Source organism: Cotesia typhae, unplaced genomic scaffold (genome assembly GCF_013202065.1).
Source record: "Cotesia typhae breed Kobodo isofemale line unplaced genomic scaffold, CoteBio_Ctyphae contig_43, whole genome shotgun sequence".
Classification (NCBI taxonomy): Eukaryota; Metazoa; Arthropoda; class Insecta; order Hymenoptera; family Braconidae; genus Cotesia; species Cotesia typhae.
In genome coordinates this window covers 3,492,326-3,509,237 of record NW_027423752.1, presented here as the reverse complement: position 1 = coordinate 3,509,237, position 16,912 = coordinate 3,492,326, and the positions used below count along the sequence as shown (strand labels likewise).

General features: G+C 27.2%; 1 protein-coding gene across 3 annotated transcripts; it reads right to left on the bottom strand.

The window, feature by feature from the left end:
- Positions 1 to 165: 165 nt before the first annotated feature.
- Positions 166 to 9,137, bottom strand: LOC141528344 (synaptic vesicle glycoprotein 2B). Of its 3 annotated transcripts, none has more exons than XM_074244355.1 (12): positions 8,901 to 9,137; positions 8,618 to 8,695; positions 5,966 to 6,193; positions 5,685 to 5,847; positions 5,351 to 5,472; positions 4,564 to 4,808; positions 3,155 to 3,312; positions 2,740 to 2,929; positions 2,532 to 2,646; positions 2,294 to 2,453; positions 621 to 748; positions 166 to 544 (listed from the first exon to the last, which is right to left on the bottom strand). In XM_074244355.1, the coding sequence occupies exons 1-12, from the start codon at positions 8,923 to 8,925 to the stop codon at positions 468 to 470; spliced, it is 1,689 nt and encodes a 562-aa protein (XP_074100456.1). In that variant the 5' UTR covers positions 8,926 to 9,137; the 3' UTR covers positions 166 to 467. The 3 variants fall into 3 exon arrangements, with proteins under 3 accessions (XP_074100456.1, XP_074100458.1, XP_074100459.1); XM_074244357.1 differs by having other exon boundaries at positions 167 to 544; positions 8,804 to 9,136; XM_074244358.1 differs by lacking the exon at positions 8,618 to 8,695 and having other exon boundaries at positions 168 to 544; positions 8,901 to 9,135.
- Positions 9,138 to 16,912: the final 7,775 nt, after the last annotated feature.

The following is a 16,912-nucleotide window of genomic DNA, read 5'->3' as shown; positions in this document are numbered from 1 at the left end:
AATTAATTTCGTTTTTTTTTTTTTTTTTAGACAAACAAAGTGAAAAAACTTTATAAAAAATTTTTTTCTTAAAATTTATAAACAAACTATAAAAGTCTCCAATTAAATTTAAAAAACTCTTACAAATGAGATATTTATTAAAGTACATATTAATTAATAATTACATATTATTTGTACTAATTAATACATTATTTTTATCACAATAATCTCTATATAATAAAAAAAGTATTTATATTAACAACAATGATTAATAGTAATTAATGAAAAAATGTTTTATACAAAGTATGTATAAAATGTATAGACACCGTATCACTGGTAATTATATTAATATTAATATCTATTACATATAATAGCAAAAGTAGTAATTAAATTAATAGTACTATCTAATACGTTATTATGTTATGGATTATTTATACAAATGCGTACGTTGCGAATAATTACAGGGGAAATGTTTAACTTAATTATAATTATTTGCCGTTTAATTTTATTGACTTCTTTAATTCTGATGTTTTCGACGGTACAAATAAAACTAATATTGAACACACTGTAAACAAAAAATAAAATTAGTCCAAAACGATTGTTCATATAATAAGTAATTATATTGTTATTCTTAAACTTACCGATACAAGCAATACCAATCATAATAAATGGTCCCAAACAGCTTAAATTAAACAATACTGGAAACAAAACATTACCAGTCACGGCTCCTACTCTACCGAGCATCATTGTTGTTGAAATCGCCATTGCCCTGTTCAATAATTAATAAATTTTCTTTTTAAATTCTGATTAATTTTTTTTTTAAGGGGCACAACTAGTGTAAAATTAAAAAAAATTGATTTTTTTTTCATATTTCGATAGGTTCTGCCTTTGAAAATGAGATACTAAAATTTTAAATCGATATTTCAAATAATTTTTGAGTTAAAGCCATTTAAACAGTTAGAATAGGATCATTTTATCTTTAAACGTGTTTTTCTCGAAACAGCATTTTTCGAATTTGCTTGAGTGATTACTCGGAGACAAACGATCCGATCACTACCAAATTTTTTTCTGCATATTCTGTATATAGTTCTCCATACGACAACCCTCCAGTTTTTTGATCTGATCAAAAATCGAATTTTTGCAAGCCAAAAACGATCAAAATTTTGGGTAAAATTCAATTTTTTTTTTTTAAAACGCTGCCATTTTGTCAATTTTGAATATTTTCTTTCGACCGTGGGTTATTGTACGGGCAATATCTTCTAGTTTAACGAGAATTTTCTTTTTCTACGTTTCATCTACGGAGAAGGCCGGAATCACTCCAGCAGTGGAGGGCCTTTTTTATAGCGTCACTCGAAAAATATTTAATTTTTTTTTTTTTTTCAAAAACTTTACTGTGTATTCTCAAAATATCTATACTAGTAAATGAAGAGCCGATTTTTTTGTCCGGTTATACTGCGAAAACTACTGAACCGATCGGAATAATACTTACACCATAAGATGAAGCGCGTTTCGGAGATTTTAGTATATCGGGTTCCAGATGCCATAAGGGCGTATACCGGCAAAAGGTCCCGGTGAAAAGCCATAAGGGCGTATAAAAAAATTTTTTTGGCAATTAACGTATTTTTGTATGAAACGTATAGAAAAGCAAAAAAAAATTTTTCTATAAACTAAAAATTTTTTTGGACTTGGAAAAAAAACAGAATTTTTATTATACGCCCTTATGGCATCTGTAACGCGATATGATATGGTGGTGACTACTTATCCGAAACCTATACTTTCTTGACTTAGAAATAATGAATGTTTATTGCATCTAAATTGATGCTATTCGATTGTCATTTTTTTTAAATAAATTTTTTAGTTCTTTTGGTTATGTTTTATACACTAGGCAGATTTCTTCACTTATAAAACCTGCAATTTTTTCAACTGAAACTTTCAATGCTCATTACAAATTTTTTTTTTCATATCAATTATTATCCATTTTTGTAAGAAAGACACGGGAATGTTATAAAGATTGCACATTGAAAGTTACAATGAATATTAGCTAGAATAATTACATGGATAAAAGATGCATGCCAATTCGATAGAATTGGGAATCTGTGCAAGTCAAAACAATACTCTAATTAAATTTCAAGTCTAGATATAAAAATGCAATTTTATAAACCGGAGCGGGCGAGTAACAGCTAGTGTATAAATATATCTTTAAAATTTCAAAACAATTGATACAATAGTTTTTTTTTTTAATTCCCAAAAATCACTTTTCTTTTAGGCTGTCACACTAGTTGTACCCCTTAATAAAAAATTACAAAAAAATTACCTTAGTAATGTAGGAAAATTATCAACAATAACATTATTAACAGCAGCACCTCCAACACTGGAAAGTGCGACAAATACTGAAGAAATACCTAAAATCCCACTTGAATCTTCAGCCCAGTACAATGTTCCGCAACAACTTCCCGCGGTAAGGAAACAGAACACTGAAAAACCAACAATTAATTATCAAAGCTTACTCAATAATTATAAATAATTAAGTTTTATTAAAACCAAAAATTTACCCATTAGTTTCTTGGTCCCAGCGCAATTAATTAACGACCCCGCTAAGGTGTATCCAATCACTCCAGTCAGCGCAATTACTATAGAGTTTAAATATACAGTCGAGTTAAGTATCACCTAGAAAAAAACAAAAAAAAAATTGAATAAAATAAAATATCAATACAAATAAAATTTTTTGTCTGCAACTTTCACTGTTAAAAAAAAACTTACCGGTGTACAAGTACTGTCGACAATAATCGTCTGATTATAACGATTATTATTCTGATAAGTATTATTATGCCCACTAGTTTGTTGCAACATATCGCAAAGCGAAGGTTTTGAAGTATCTTTAGAATGTGTTGATTCATAGGTTTCAATCATTGCAAATAATTGCGGCATCCACAGTCTTATTGTACTTGATCTAATTTTTTTAGTAAATAATTCAATAAATTTAATTTAATCAACATAAATAATAAATTTAAGTAATTTAAGTAATATTACATAAGTAAATATTAAAAAATCTATTACTCTACTTCAACACTTAAACGTTAAAAACAATAGGAATTACAACTGGAATTGATTAATCATTAATTTGATTATTAATTAATTAAATAGTTGAACAAATAAATAAATAATATTAATTTACCCAATAGTTCCACAAAACTGTATCGATCCGATGAGTAATAATTTATAAATATGAGGTGCTTTAAAAAGTGGTTTCATTTGTTCCCAACCATTGTTCAAGCACTCTCTTAATGTCTTACCATTGTTTTTAACAAAACCTTCGTCTTTTATACTCGTCACCTGGTTATACCAAATAAAAATAAGATAATTAGTTATTTATTAACAGAAGATTATCATCCCCACAAGTAACTCCCTTAATTTATCTATTGTAAGTACAAAAAGAGTCATTGTACAAAAGTAGGTTAGGTTGAAAATAAAATCCAAATTACAGACATCTAACAATTTTTTTTACATTTTTATAACAATTTAATTATTATGAAAAAAATAAAATAAAAAAATTCAATATGTAGAAATTAAAAAAAATTATTACATTAAATTTATCTGTCACTTTACAATTGTTTTAATTTTTTTTAATAAATAAATTATAGCAAAACAAAAATTATTAAAAAAATGGACTTGTAAAAATTTTAACAAATTAAAAATGCAATTTTTTTAAAATAATTTTTTAGAACAAATGTTTTTGTTAAAGAAAACTAAAAAATTATCAAATAACAACTAACTTTAATTTTATAAAAAATTACAAGTGCAAATTTTTAAAAACATTTTTTTTATCTTAAATTTATTTTTATAAAAATTGAAAAAATTGTCAGATGTCTGCTGATTTCGATGTGATTAACTTGACAGACACATTTAAATGACTTTTACTATTATATTATAAATGTTGAATGATAAATGACACTGAAGTTGAGAGACATCTGATAATTTTTAGAATTTTTTTAACAAACAAATTATAGCAAGAAAATTTTATTTAAAAATTTCATCTTTAAAAGCTCTAAAAAATTGTAAATGACATTTTTATAAATAATAGTTCACTTTTCAAGAAAAATCAAAAAATTATCAAGTGTCTGGTAACTTCAGCCTCATAATGATAATTGTTATTATTTATACTAACCGATTTTCGTAACTGACTCATGAATAAATAAAAAAAAGTAATAATAATAAAATATATAAATGAAAAAATGAAATCCCGATTACTACCTGATCAGGATCATGAGAGTAAGCCATAGAGAGATATAGTATAGTAGCCATTTTATCGGTAGAAATTGGATGACACTCATTCATATCATCGTGGTATTTGAACCAGTACAGAACGACAGCTATTTTTTCTCAATCAACAGTTACAGAGTTGTTTACAGATACTATTATCACTCTGTTAATGCTCGAGCTGAGAGAGAAAGAAGGATCGTGTGAGATCCCTAATGATCCCGCGCAAACCGAACACGGTTTCTCAATAGTTTTTTTTTTTTTTTTTTTTTTTTTCTTTTATAATATTCAACGAAGACTTTATGAAGTTATTAAACAATTACTTACCGGGAACGTCTTGGGATCGTTGCCAGTATTAAGATGGTAAATGTGACGCAATACGTCTAGCGCTTCATTATCGCGTCCTTTCGACAACAAAAATCTAGGACTTTCCGGAAACCATGACAACGCAATAAATGCAGTTAATTCGGGTATCGAACACACAATTAAAAAAACTCGCCAAGATGTTAAATGAAATGATGAATCAAATATGCTGACATTTATATTTTGAGGCAAAATCAGCCATGCCAAACCTGAAAGAAGTTTAGTTTAAATATGCTTTAATTTTTTATTTTGAGATCTTAATGATAATTTTATTCTGATTATGAAAATTCAAGACAAAATTGAGAAATTTTTGCATCAGGAAAAACCTATTGACGTAAATACGCGATATTTTATTTTATTTATATACTTTAAATGGTTTAAATAAAATATCACAATATTTTTTTATAAAAATTTTAATAACATCTTTTCATATTTCAAAAGATTTAAATTTATTCAAATTTTGGCCCAAATATTGAAGATACAAAAAAATCATAAAAGACATTTTTTGTAGCAAATTCAATCTTCTACTAAAAAAGTTATGTTACTTTTTTTCCCAGCATTTTATTTTTAAATTCAAAAATAGTATTAAAAATTGTTCCTAGGTTTAAAAAGTTTAAAAGTGAAATTTTGAGTATTTTAAAATATTAAAGATACAAAAAAAAAATTACATGAGACCTTTTTCGTAGTAAATTCGATCTCTCCCTTCTTTTAGCCAAAATCCCAATCGACAATAAAATACACAAATACTTACAAGGCATAGAAATATTTCCCAGAGAAAAAAAAACTCCGAGCCACATATAAATTCGTGTTCGTTCTTTTTCACCATGTACCTCCGCAAGGTATGACATTAAAGCTGCAAAAGGCCCGGATATCCTGTTAAATAATTGAGATTGATTTAATTATTAATTATCGATGACACACTGCGATAGTTAAATTACGGTCAAAGTCAAGTGTCTTTTATAATTGTCTTGTCACAGTTAATTATCAGCATGTAATCGTTTGATGTCAGCAGCAAGTAATTTAACGTATACCAAGAAATATAAGTAAAAAGTAATAAAACAAGATAATTAATGCAGATTACTTACACAATGCCACCAAGAAACTTAAATAGAATCAGCAGCCAGGATGTGTGAGCAAACGAACTTGAAAAGCTCACAATAAATGTCATCAAGTACCCCCATGCAAGGATATCTTTACGTCCGTAAGTGTCTGTCAAGAATCCCCATATGAAGGACGTTACTATCATACCTGTAATGATTATCATTTTAATTAATCTTTTATTTATGTTTTATGTTTATATTTACTCAATGATTGACAGATTAATAAATTGATCAATCAATTGAGTGATTGACTGATAAAATGTTACCTGCAAACGGCATAGAATTGAGAAGACCCTTATCAAAAAGTGAGAGATTAAGATCACACTCTGCTGATGGCAATGCATAAGGCATTGAACTTGAGTCGAATATACATGCCCAAGCGGCTGGTAATATTGCCAGTAACAACAGATAATTAAACTTTCCATATCCAGATAAAGTTATTGCTTCTTCAAAGTCAACAGTTCCATCTGGTGAGCCACCTTTTTCAATTTCATCTAATTTTTCAAAATAAATTCAACAAGTCTTTCAATTAATATTATTAATTGGTTATTAAAAATTTTAATTTCATGTTCATTATAAATAATTATTTCTATTTTAACTCTATGATATAATTACTCTGATGAGTAATTTGTCACGAATTATCAATTCTTTAGTTACGTAAGCTGATAAGTTTCTTCAAGTGTAAATAAGACACAATTCATTTTTATTATTAACTGTAAGAATTTTCGCGTATCAATAGATTGCTTCGCGGACATATTAAGTTTGAATTTTAATTTGCTAGAAAGAGTTTTTTTTTTTTTTTTAAATGAAAAATTTGAACTTACACAAAAAAAAATTAACTTGATTCAAAAATTTTTTTTTATTTATTTCAAAATTATGAAGCTGTTTAAAAAGATTTTCTGGATTCACAAAATTTTTCCCGTGAATCACGTTATTTTATCACTGTAAGCGGAATAAAATTGTAGAAAAAATTACAATTATCACATCGTAATCCAGAACCAGACTTTCAATATCTCTTCTTTCATTATTTTACACTTAAAAATTTACGATGTTACATCGTAAAATTGCATATTAAATTAGTCACTATACGAATTGTTACGATGTAACATCGTAAATTTAAAAATCTACAAGTATAAATATGAAGATAGTGAAAGTCTGATCCTCGATTACGATGTGACAATTATAATTTTTCCTACGATTTATCTTCCATGTAAGTTGTTTATATTGCGAGATTTATAATTAAAGGATACGTATTTTCAAACTGGAGGTTATTAATAACTAAAAAAAATTCAGAAATGACGGCGGAATTAAGCTTATATAAACAATTGTTTTTTATTTGAATGATAACAGACGGAGATTATCTATTATTATCGTAAGAGGATCGACCTGATCTACGGTAATATTCAAATTATAAATATCGAATGATAATGAGAATTTAATTATTGATTGGAAATTGTTAATTAAAAAATTTCGCTAAAGTCGATAAACAACTGACCATCTTTTGATTTTCTTTGAACAATAAACTAGTAACAAGAAAATTATTTTAAAAAATTGCATCAATAGATTTTTAAAATTTAGGTGTGGAATTCAAAAATATTAATGATATTAATTTATTTATTAAAAAAAATTTGAAAAATTCCTAGGTGTTTGCTGATTTTAATCAAATCCTTAATCCTTTCCTTAATATAATATTAATAATATAATAAAATTGTAAAATTGAGATGAAATGTATGTGGTATCAATTTATTCGTGATGTGATTGGTCGAATATATCATAAGCATGAAAATATATGCAAACTCTATATTCAGGCGCACGTTTGCGCGCGCAAATTTATATTCGCGTATTGTAAATACTAGGGTCTGCCAAAATGTAACTTCCGTGATGGACCTCTTAAAATTGAAATTTTGAGTTCCGCTTTTAATAGGAATTGTGTTTGAGCATTTGTTGACATATTTTGAGCGTAAGGAATTTGTTTGATTTTAAAAAAATTTTTGAACAGGAGCTTTTTTGGGCATTTACGCTAAAATTTCAAAATTTGGCCAGATAAAGCGCTTGTAAAAAATTTTATGAGAATCAAATAAATCTATTATGCTCAAAATATGTCAACAAAAGCCCAAGAGCAAATCCGGTTAAATGCGGAACTCAAAATTTTAATTTTAAGAGGTCCCTCACAGAAGTTACATATTGGCACACCCTAGTAAATACTCTTTTTTTGCTAAAAATTTTTTATGTTAATTAATATTAAAATTTTCAATAATCAAAGTTCATAAGAAATGGTTCTTTCTAAAAATTAAATTCTTAACAAAATAAAAAAAAAAATTATTCTAAAAATTTGATCAAAAAGTTTCAAATTTTTCTATAATTTTTTGAAAAATTACGGAAATCAGTAATTATTATTTTTACTAGCCTCACTTTTATTGAAAAATATTAAAAGTAAATCTCACAGTACTATTAATATATAGTCTGAATTAATCATTTTTGTTTCTTAAACAAAAAAAATCTCTTGAAAATTTTATGCCGTGTATCATTGTTAAAAAATAAACAATGAAATCATTGGTGACACATCTCAGATAATTTGAGAGAAGATTACAAATGAAAATTTTCCAATTGATAACAAAAATATTTTATGATTTCAATTAATGTTAAAAATAATAATTATAATAAGAATAATGACATTTGAAGAACAATAACAAATAATAAACTAAGTAAAATATCTATAAATAATAAATCTAATAATGTAAATTGTAAAATAAAGCATTGTACTTATTAATAGAATATTGAGCTAAGAAGCAACCCAGATTGCAACACAAGCGGAATTATTTGTTGCGAAAATAAAAAAAATTAATAATTAATAAAAGAAAAATGAAAATAATGTTGAAGTAAATATTAATATTAATGTTAGAAGAAATTTCCATTACCAAAAGTAGAACAGATATCTTTTAAATCCTCTTGTCTAAGCCATGGCGGTGTATTGTCGATGTAAATCGGCCTATCAACTGTTTTAACAATTAGATTAATTTTAAACATCACAATTAGTCACATTAATAAGTAAAACATTATATGTTAATTATTTATTTACTTGTTTAAGTTTAAATTCTTATTACCTATCTCCATAAAGACACAAAGCTGATAAATAATAATAAACTGTTTTTTTTTCTTTTATTAATTAATTAATTTATTTCTACAAATTACAAGACTTGCCTTCGGGTTTTTTCGGTGGAGTCATGGATCTTAAAGAGAATCACTTTGACACTTTTTTATTTAAAATTATAAATGAAAAAAATTATTTTATCTTTTTATAATGATTAATATTGTTAGGTACTTATTTTTTTAAAATTATAACAAAATAATTGATTGTTATTACAGTCCCTAAGTTAAATTAAAGAGCTGAAGAGATGTTACTGTCAGGTATCGTAAACTCTGAATGGCAAGCACTGATATCGTAGTCATACGTACGGTTGTAGTTATCTTACGATACATATATGAGGTGGGGATTATAAATACTTTACTTTCTATATCTCTCGTTGTGCGGAGGATTTCAAATATAAATATAAATATAAACACCGACACACATACATACTTGTAGATTTATGTATTTGTAACGCAAAATATAACATTCTACGAGGTGTTTCATTATTTACAAATTAATACTTGTTTTTTTATTTTGTATTAAAATTACATTGAAATTTTTAATTTTTGGCGGAAAATTATCAGTATTATTGCATTCATCATAATAATTACTATTGTAGTGATAATGATGGAAGAATAATGATATGATTGTGTTTATATGGGGCAGCTAAGTATTTGAAACCTTTCACGATTTATTTATTGCCGGTTTTTACAAATCCTTAGCACACAATTTAGAATTAAGTTACTTAAACTATTATCAGGTCAATGCCTAGGGAATTAATATCTTAAGTATATTAAATTTTTGCTCTAATAAATCTTTAGAGTTATAATAATAATAATAAAAAATTTTTTTTCAAATATTTAAGACGCACTAAATCAATTTCTAAATTAAAAATCACCAATTTTGAAGTTAAATCAATATTTAATAAAAAATTGTTGTCAAGTTTCTTTTGTGTCTGTTGATTTACTAAAATATATGTTACATACTGTGTAAATTTTATACAAACAACTATTGGCATATTAAATAAATTCCATTATTTTTGTTTTATTATTATTAAATTTCGTAATAAATGTATCCTCAGCTTTTCGATATGTTTATTGATAATGATAATCATAAGCTTATAAACGCGAAGAATTTTAAATCCATAAAATAACAAGTTTTTTTTTTTTTTCATTATTTTTAATAAATTAATATTAACACATTAATTTGCCGGCTATTCATATATTGAGTATCTATTAACAAAAAATCAATTTTTAAAAATTATTAATACCAGCATTAGTATTGCAATCAAAATGAATTACATCAATTGCATAAATTAAAAAATCACGATGCGCATAATAAGCGTAACTTGATATATTTCATTAATAACATATATATTACATACTCGTTAATGTTATTAAGCAACATATGACAGTTAATATCTCTATAATAATAAAATAATTACTAATTTTTATTTTATACCTTTGTATTTTTGTTGTTTATAAAATGGCTGACATTGACGCGTTCCAACATGGCCGCTCCTTTCTTCGCGGTGTTCAGACTCGATTTTTTGATTATGATGATTAAACAAAATAAGTTATGATTGTAATTAAACATAGTTACCTGTCCTTTGTCACTTTATTATCGATTACCAAAAGAATTAAATAAATTAACTGTTTACTTTGCAAGATTTTGAGTATTTTAACATCAGGATTCAGAAGAAGACACAAAGTAGTAGCAATTAATACAACGTAAAATAATTATGAACTTACACAATCAATTGAACTCTTACTCGTGACTTTTATCGAGCTTCAGTCTAAAGCCTTCAGATTAATTCTAATTTATTTATATTTATATTCACAACAATATTTTTGTTAAAATTGTAAACAAAATGAATCTTTGTCATGTAATCTAACATCAACTGGAAAATTTTTATTATTATTGACACTACTATACACTAATTACGGTATACTCTACGGTATAAGCACGGAGGCTAGATATAAGGAGGACGATCGACATAGGTAAATGTACAGTTAGTGCGTCCGGAAAACTGAGGATAGATCATTTTCAAAAAGAAGCCGCTAGGGCGTCACTACGTTCGCTAATGTCCGGATCATGGCGTCCGTTTGTTATTGTTTATTAATAACACCAAATTGACATTCAGTTAGTTAATTAGTTTTTTAATTAATAATCAAAGTGATAATAGTTTAAAATGGTAAATAAATGTATAGTTGATGGGTGTTTGAGTGGCCGGATAAAAGATCGTAATAAAAAATTAAAATTAAATAGTCGAAACACGTCTTTATTTATTGTGCCACAGGTAATATAACCTAACTTAGTATTTTTGTAAGAAATAATTTTTATACTAATTAAATTTATATTAATTAAATGATTATAAAAAAAATTTTACCTATAGAAATTAAAGGAAATTATAAGTGCTCTTTTTTCAAAATATTTTTTTTAAATAATTTATGTTACAAGAGTCCCAAAAATTTTTATATCAGTAGATTTTAGTATCATTTTTGATCAAATTAAAAAAGAAATTGTAAAAAGGTATAACGTAATTTTTTTCTTCTTAGAATTAGTTTTAAAAAAATTGCATCGTTACCATTTTTTTGGAGCTAACGTTTTACTCAAAGTAACTTATCAAAATTATTTCCAAATATAACTTCATGTCAATTTTTTGTTTGTTTATTCAAGTGTCCAGACTTGTTAAAATTGTGGTACTGTGGATTAAAGCAAGATCTCACCCCAAAAAAAGATTATGTCTGTGAATTACATTTTAATGATCAAGATATTATTAAAACTGATAAAATATTATTGACTACTGGAATTTATGAAGAATTACCTCGAAAAAGATACTCGCTAAAGCCTGATGCTATTCCGACGTTGAATCCGAACCGTGTAAACAAAGCTTGCAACAATGAAAATAACGAAGCTCAGTATATGCAATGCCATTTATTAATTACAAATGACCATAAAACTAACTCACCACAAAACCAAGAACCAATAATTAGTAATGATCTCATAAACATAATTAATTGTGAGTCACCAAAACGCATTGACGTATTTGAAAATTTTGAAGAAAATGATAATTGTGAGAACGAAATGCAGGTAAGAAAAATTAAAATTTCGAATTATTACTCTGCAACTTAAGATAAAAGCACAAACAATTAGGAGGCCTAATTACTCTTGTTTGTTAGAATATTTATTTAAGTACTTGAGATATTGAGAAAGTGAAGCTCCCTGCCTTCGTGGAGCAAAAAAATAGTATACACTCTACGGAAGTAAATAAAGCCTCAGATCACATATTTGTCAACCTCGGCTTCGCCTCGGCCGACAATTACATGTGATCTGAGACATTTCTTACTTTTCTTCCGTAGGTGTGTAATATACTATTATAAATAATAAGAAACATTCACTATAAAAATTATCAAGTTTACTCGAATTTATTATAGCAGTGTATGAGAGTTAAATTTGAAAAATATTGTTATAAAACAAATAGTCTTTCGAAAAGAAATTATTAATTATTTTTTTTTCATATTCACGTTCTTTTCTCTATTCAATTCTTTAAAACAAAAGTAAATGAAATAATTAAAGAATCATGTTATAAGATATTTCAATAAGTCAAACAATCTGAATTATGAATATGTTAAAAAAGTTAAGTCTTTAGACATGTCTCTTATATCGTCTCCTATAAATTTAGAACTATTATTACAAAAAAATAATCATTAATTTTTGTTTATTTAATCATTTCAAGCCACGTGAGTTATCTACTCCTGAATTACGTCTTGAGAAATGTTCTTTATTAACAATTATCAACGTGTTGAAATTCAATGCTTTGCCACAAAATTGGAGTTGGACAACAGATTTAGTTAATCCAAAAATATAGTTTTATGTCATTTAGATAAAGTATCCATGAATTTAAAATTTCGTATAAAAATAAGTGAAGACTTCAATATATCAGTAAGAATTTTTAGATCTTGTAATTTATTTTTTCACAGTATAAACATAAAGTTCCGAACGTTGGTTGCTAACGAATGTTCAAATTTCTTCGAAGCGAACATTACACAGAAATATATCAGTTCTCAAAGTTATTTTCTCGATTTTTTTCGCGTATTTTTGAAGATTTTGATAGAATAGCTTTCAAGAATTTTGAAAATTCATAAGAATCTAATGTTCGAACGTCAGTTTTTTTTTTTGTGGTAATGTTAACATTATACTTTTGATTAGTTACTTAACTTGAAAACGCAAGAGTCGGTAGAATTCAATACCAATTTTTCCCAAATATCTGATTTTTGGGAGTTTTTGAAGGAATTGGAAAACTGTGAGTTATGTGAAGGGACTGGATTACTTTTCCATTTTTGGCTACGGACATTAATTTTTTGTTATTAATAAATTTAAAAAATTTGCTATCGATTTTCCATGTTTAAAAAATCGATTACCAAACTTAATAATTATTGTGTATCTTAAGTACGGAGCACATTAGTATACTCTACAATTGCCTAAAAATGATAATTCTAAGGTTTTTATTACTTGTTAAATGAACTTTACTAGTATCATTTCTCATTAATAATAGATGTTCATCGGCGTGTTCTGGTGTGTCATTGCCTGACGAACAATATAAGAAACAAATGAATCTTTTTCGATGCTTTGCTTGTCGGCAATTGAGACGGAAATTGCAAAATCGATCGTACAAAGTCAAACCCGACATTAAAAGTTCGTACACTGACTTGAAGTACCAGGAGAGCCTGAAAACTAAACAAATTCAGCGCCTCAAACGTAAAGTAGGTATTTACTTATTTATCGTTTCTTCATGTATACTTGATTATTTACAGGTTGTGAGTGTTTAAGATCAATATTCTTTTATTTTTTTTCAATAAACTTAAAAGTTTGATACAATGCTCGTTACATTACATTATCATTTCGTCAATACGGTTTAGTTTGTGAATACAAATTTAATCAACTACAATCTGAGAACTTAAATTAAATCACCTGTAAATGCCTATTTAACTATTTAACCCTTTACAGAATGAATCACTCATCAAAATTATAGAAACGCAACGACTTAATTGTATGGCAATTAAAGATGAAGCTCTAAGAGCGGAAATTTCTATTTTGCCTCCCGTGCAACAACTAGCAATTCGTGCTTGTTTTAATGCAGTAAAAGCTAAAAATGCCAAACAACGAAGATATACGGTTGAGTGGGTTTATGAATGTTTGCTACTTGGTATAAAAAATGCTGCGGTATATGAACGACTCAGAGAACGTCAAATCCTCCCTCTTCCCTGCAAAGACACCCTTAACAAATATATCCAGAAGTTGGATAGCGCTTTTGGTTTCCCTAAAGCCATATTCGACACTCTTCGTATTAAAAGTTCACGTATGGAACCACATGAAAAACGGGGTATCCATGCACCATTCCTGTCACACTTTACTACTAACTGCAAATCTTAAAAATGCAAATCTTAAAAACGCAACCATTTTAACTATATCTAACAACTCTACTTAGCTATCGAGTATGATTATATTAACAAATCCGAGCGCATAAGTTTTTAGCTGAAAAAGTAATTCGTATTTGATATTTTTAAATAACTCTTTAAAAGCTTCATTAACTTTTAACAGTAGCTGGCTATTATTGTTAGACTACATCTGATTCACATTTATTTCATTCTAACAATTTTTTATTTTTTCTCCTAGGTACCCTTTTAATAGATGAAGTAGCTTTAAGTGAAGCCGTGAAGCTAAATCGGAGAACTATGCAGCTTGATGGTTTTGTAGACTTGGGGGCACATACTCCGGAAAATTTAATCAACAGTCGGGCTGATCATGCCTTAGTCTTCATGTACCAACCTTTTCAGGGTAACTGGGTGCAAGTAGTTGGTAGCTTCCTGAGCAGAAATTCTGTCACGAGTGCCATTCTTCACAAATTACTCATTGAATGCATCGTATTACTGGAGAATGCTGGGTTTTATGTTGATGTCGTTACTTCTGATGCAGCTCAATGGAACAGAGGAGCATGGACACTTTTCGGTGTCAAAGATGGACAATGTAGCTGTGATCATCCATGCAATTTTGACCGCAGACTTTGGTTTATTTCGGATTTTCCACACTTAATAAAATGTTTCAGGAACAAAATTATGAAACGATTGTTTTTTTGGGTAAGCTTCTCTTATAATATGATTTTTAACACTAGTGTACTGTTATTCACGATTGAATTTTCAATTTAGTTAGCATTGGAATGAATATATTCATAAGTGACCTATTTAATTTTACAACTATCAAATTTTTCAATGATTGTATTTAATTATTTATGAAAATGTTATTTATTTTTAGACTCCAGATGGTTTTGTAAGAAAAAGTCATTAGGAAGCTTTATTATTGCATGAAATTTATCTGAAAGCCAATCTAAAAATAGCTTATCAACTAACTCCCCAGCATTTAAATCCAGAAGGATATCAAAAGATGAATGTCCCGTTGGCTTATCAGGTAATTATAATTATAAAGCTGCGAGAGTAAGTTAAAATGAATTTAAGATTATCATTAACATCGAGGTAACTGGCCTAATATTTATCTTTAATTTCTAACAATTCATATTATAAATAGCTGATTCAGTTAAAATAAATAATAAGATGTATTTATTCTTATTTTGATAAAAAATTAATTTTTATAAATTTTCAATCATAACAACTGCTTATCTAATTTTAATGAGAAAAATTAAAACTTTTTGTTTTTAGCTTTTTTCGAAAAATATACAAGTTGCAATGGCGACTTATAAGAACGCTACTCCTGAGCTCAGTGATTGCGATCCAACAGTGGTTTTTATTAAAAGAGTAAATGATTTAATTGAAGCCATGAGTTCACGTACTCCTTTGAATGCTTTACGTTTAAATGATAATTGTCCCCGAAAAAGGTAATTTTTAATATATACATTAGGTCTTTTGATAGCTTCATACAATTTTTTCGCAATAATAAAGCGAAAATTATAGTTCTAAACGGAGAACCATTGTCAACATAAAACCATCATTATACCATGTGTACATGATCACATATTATAACCAATATTGGAAAATATTTATAAAGTATATATATGTAAGTATATAACTATAAAAATAATTTAAGACACTCCAATCTTATCATGACATTATTCCTACTAATGTTTGCACATAATCCAGTCTCGCAAGTTTACTTACATTTTCAATATGAAACTTATTAAACGAAACTTCAAATGATAGTCAAATTCAATGAATTTGAGTTTATTAGTTGCGGAAGTTCCTAATCTTTATCATAGCTGATATTCTCTTGGACTATGTATCCTATTTTCTGAAACATGCATTTTTCTAGAGTAATTTCTACTACCATAAGATAGAGGATAAATAAGTAATGCTATTTATTTTTGCTAGGTAATAAGTGATTTTATTGATTATCTGAAGATTTGGGAAGCCAAAGCTAATGAAGAAAGAGAACTTTATAAAAAGAAGAAGAAAGGCAAAAAACAAAAATCAAAAATGAAAATGAAGTTGATGATAAATTTTTTTCGCAATTACTCCTAGTACTCTTACTGGATTAAAAATTACGTTACAGGCTACTTTAGAGCTAAGTGAATTTTTGCAAAAAGAATGTAATTTTGAGTACTTGATGACATCGCGGCTTAATCAAGATCAATTAGAAGTATGTATTAATCGTTGGATTTTTATCAAATGAATAATTAAAAATTGTTATAGTAAATATTCTTTTTTTTTAATATTTGAATCTTATTTAATTTATAGAAGTTCTTCGGTATAATGCGGAGTGTTTGTCGTTGCAACGATCATCCGGATACAATCCTTTTCGGGCAAGTTTTTCGATTATTGTGTTCATATTCATTAGTCACGCCGCCGAAAGGGTCCAATGTCACAGCTGGTGAATTACTACAATCTTTAATGCAGTCCAAAGATTCTCTGGCTACAGCTAATGCATTAAAAAAATTGGCTGAATGAAATTGACGCTATTGTTGAAAATGGTATTTCTAGTAATAATTATTCGTCTAGTGATGATAATAATAATACATTTTCTCATCCAAATACCTCTGTGGCTAAAAACCCTTTGAAAGCTTGTTAGACGA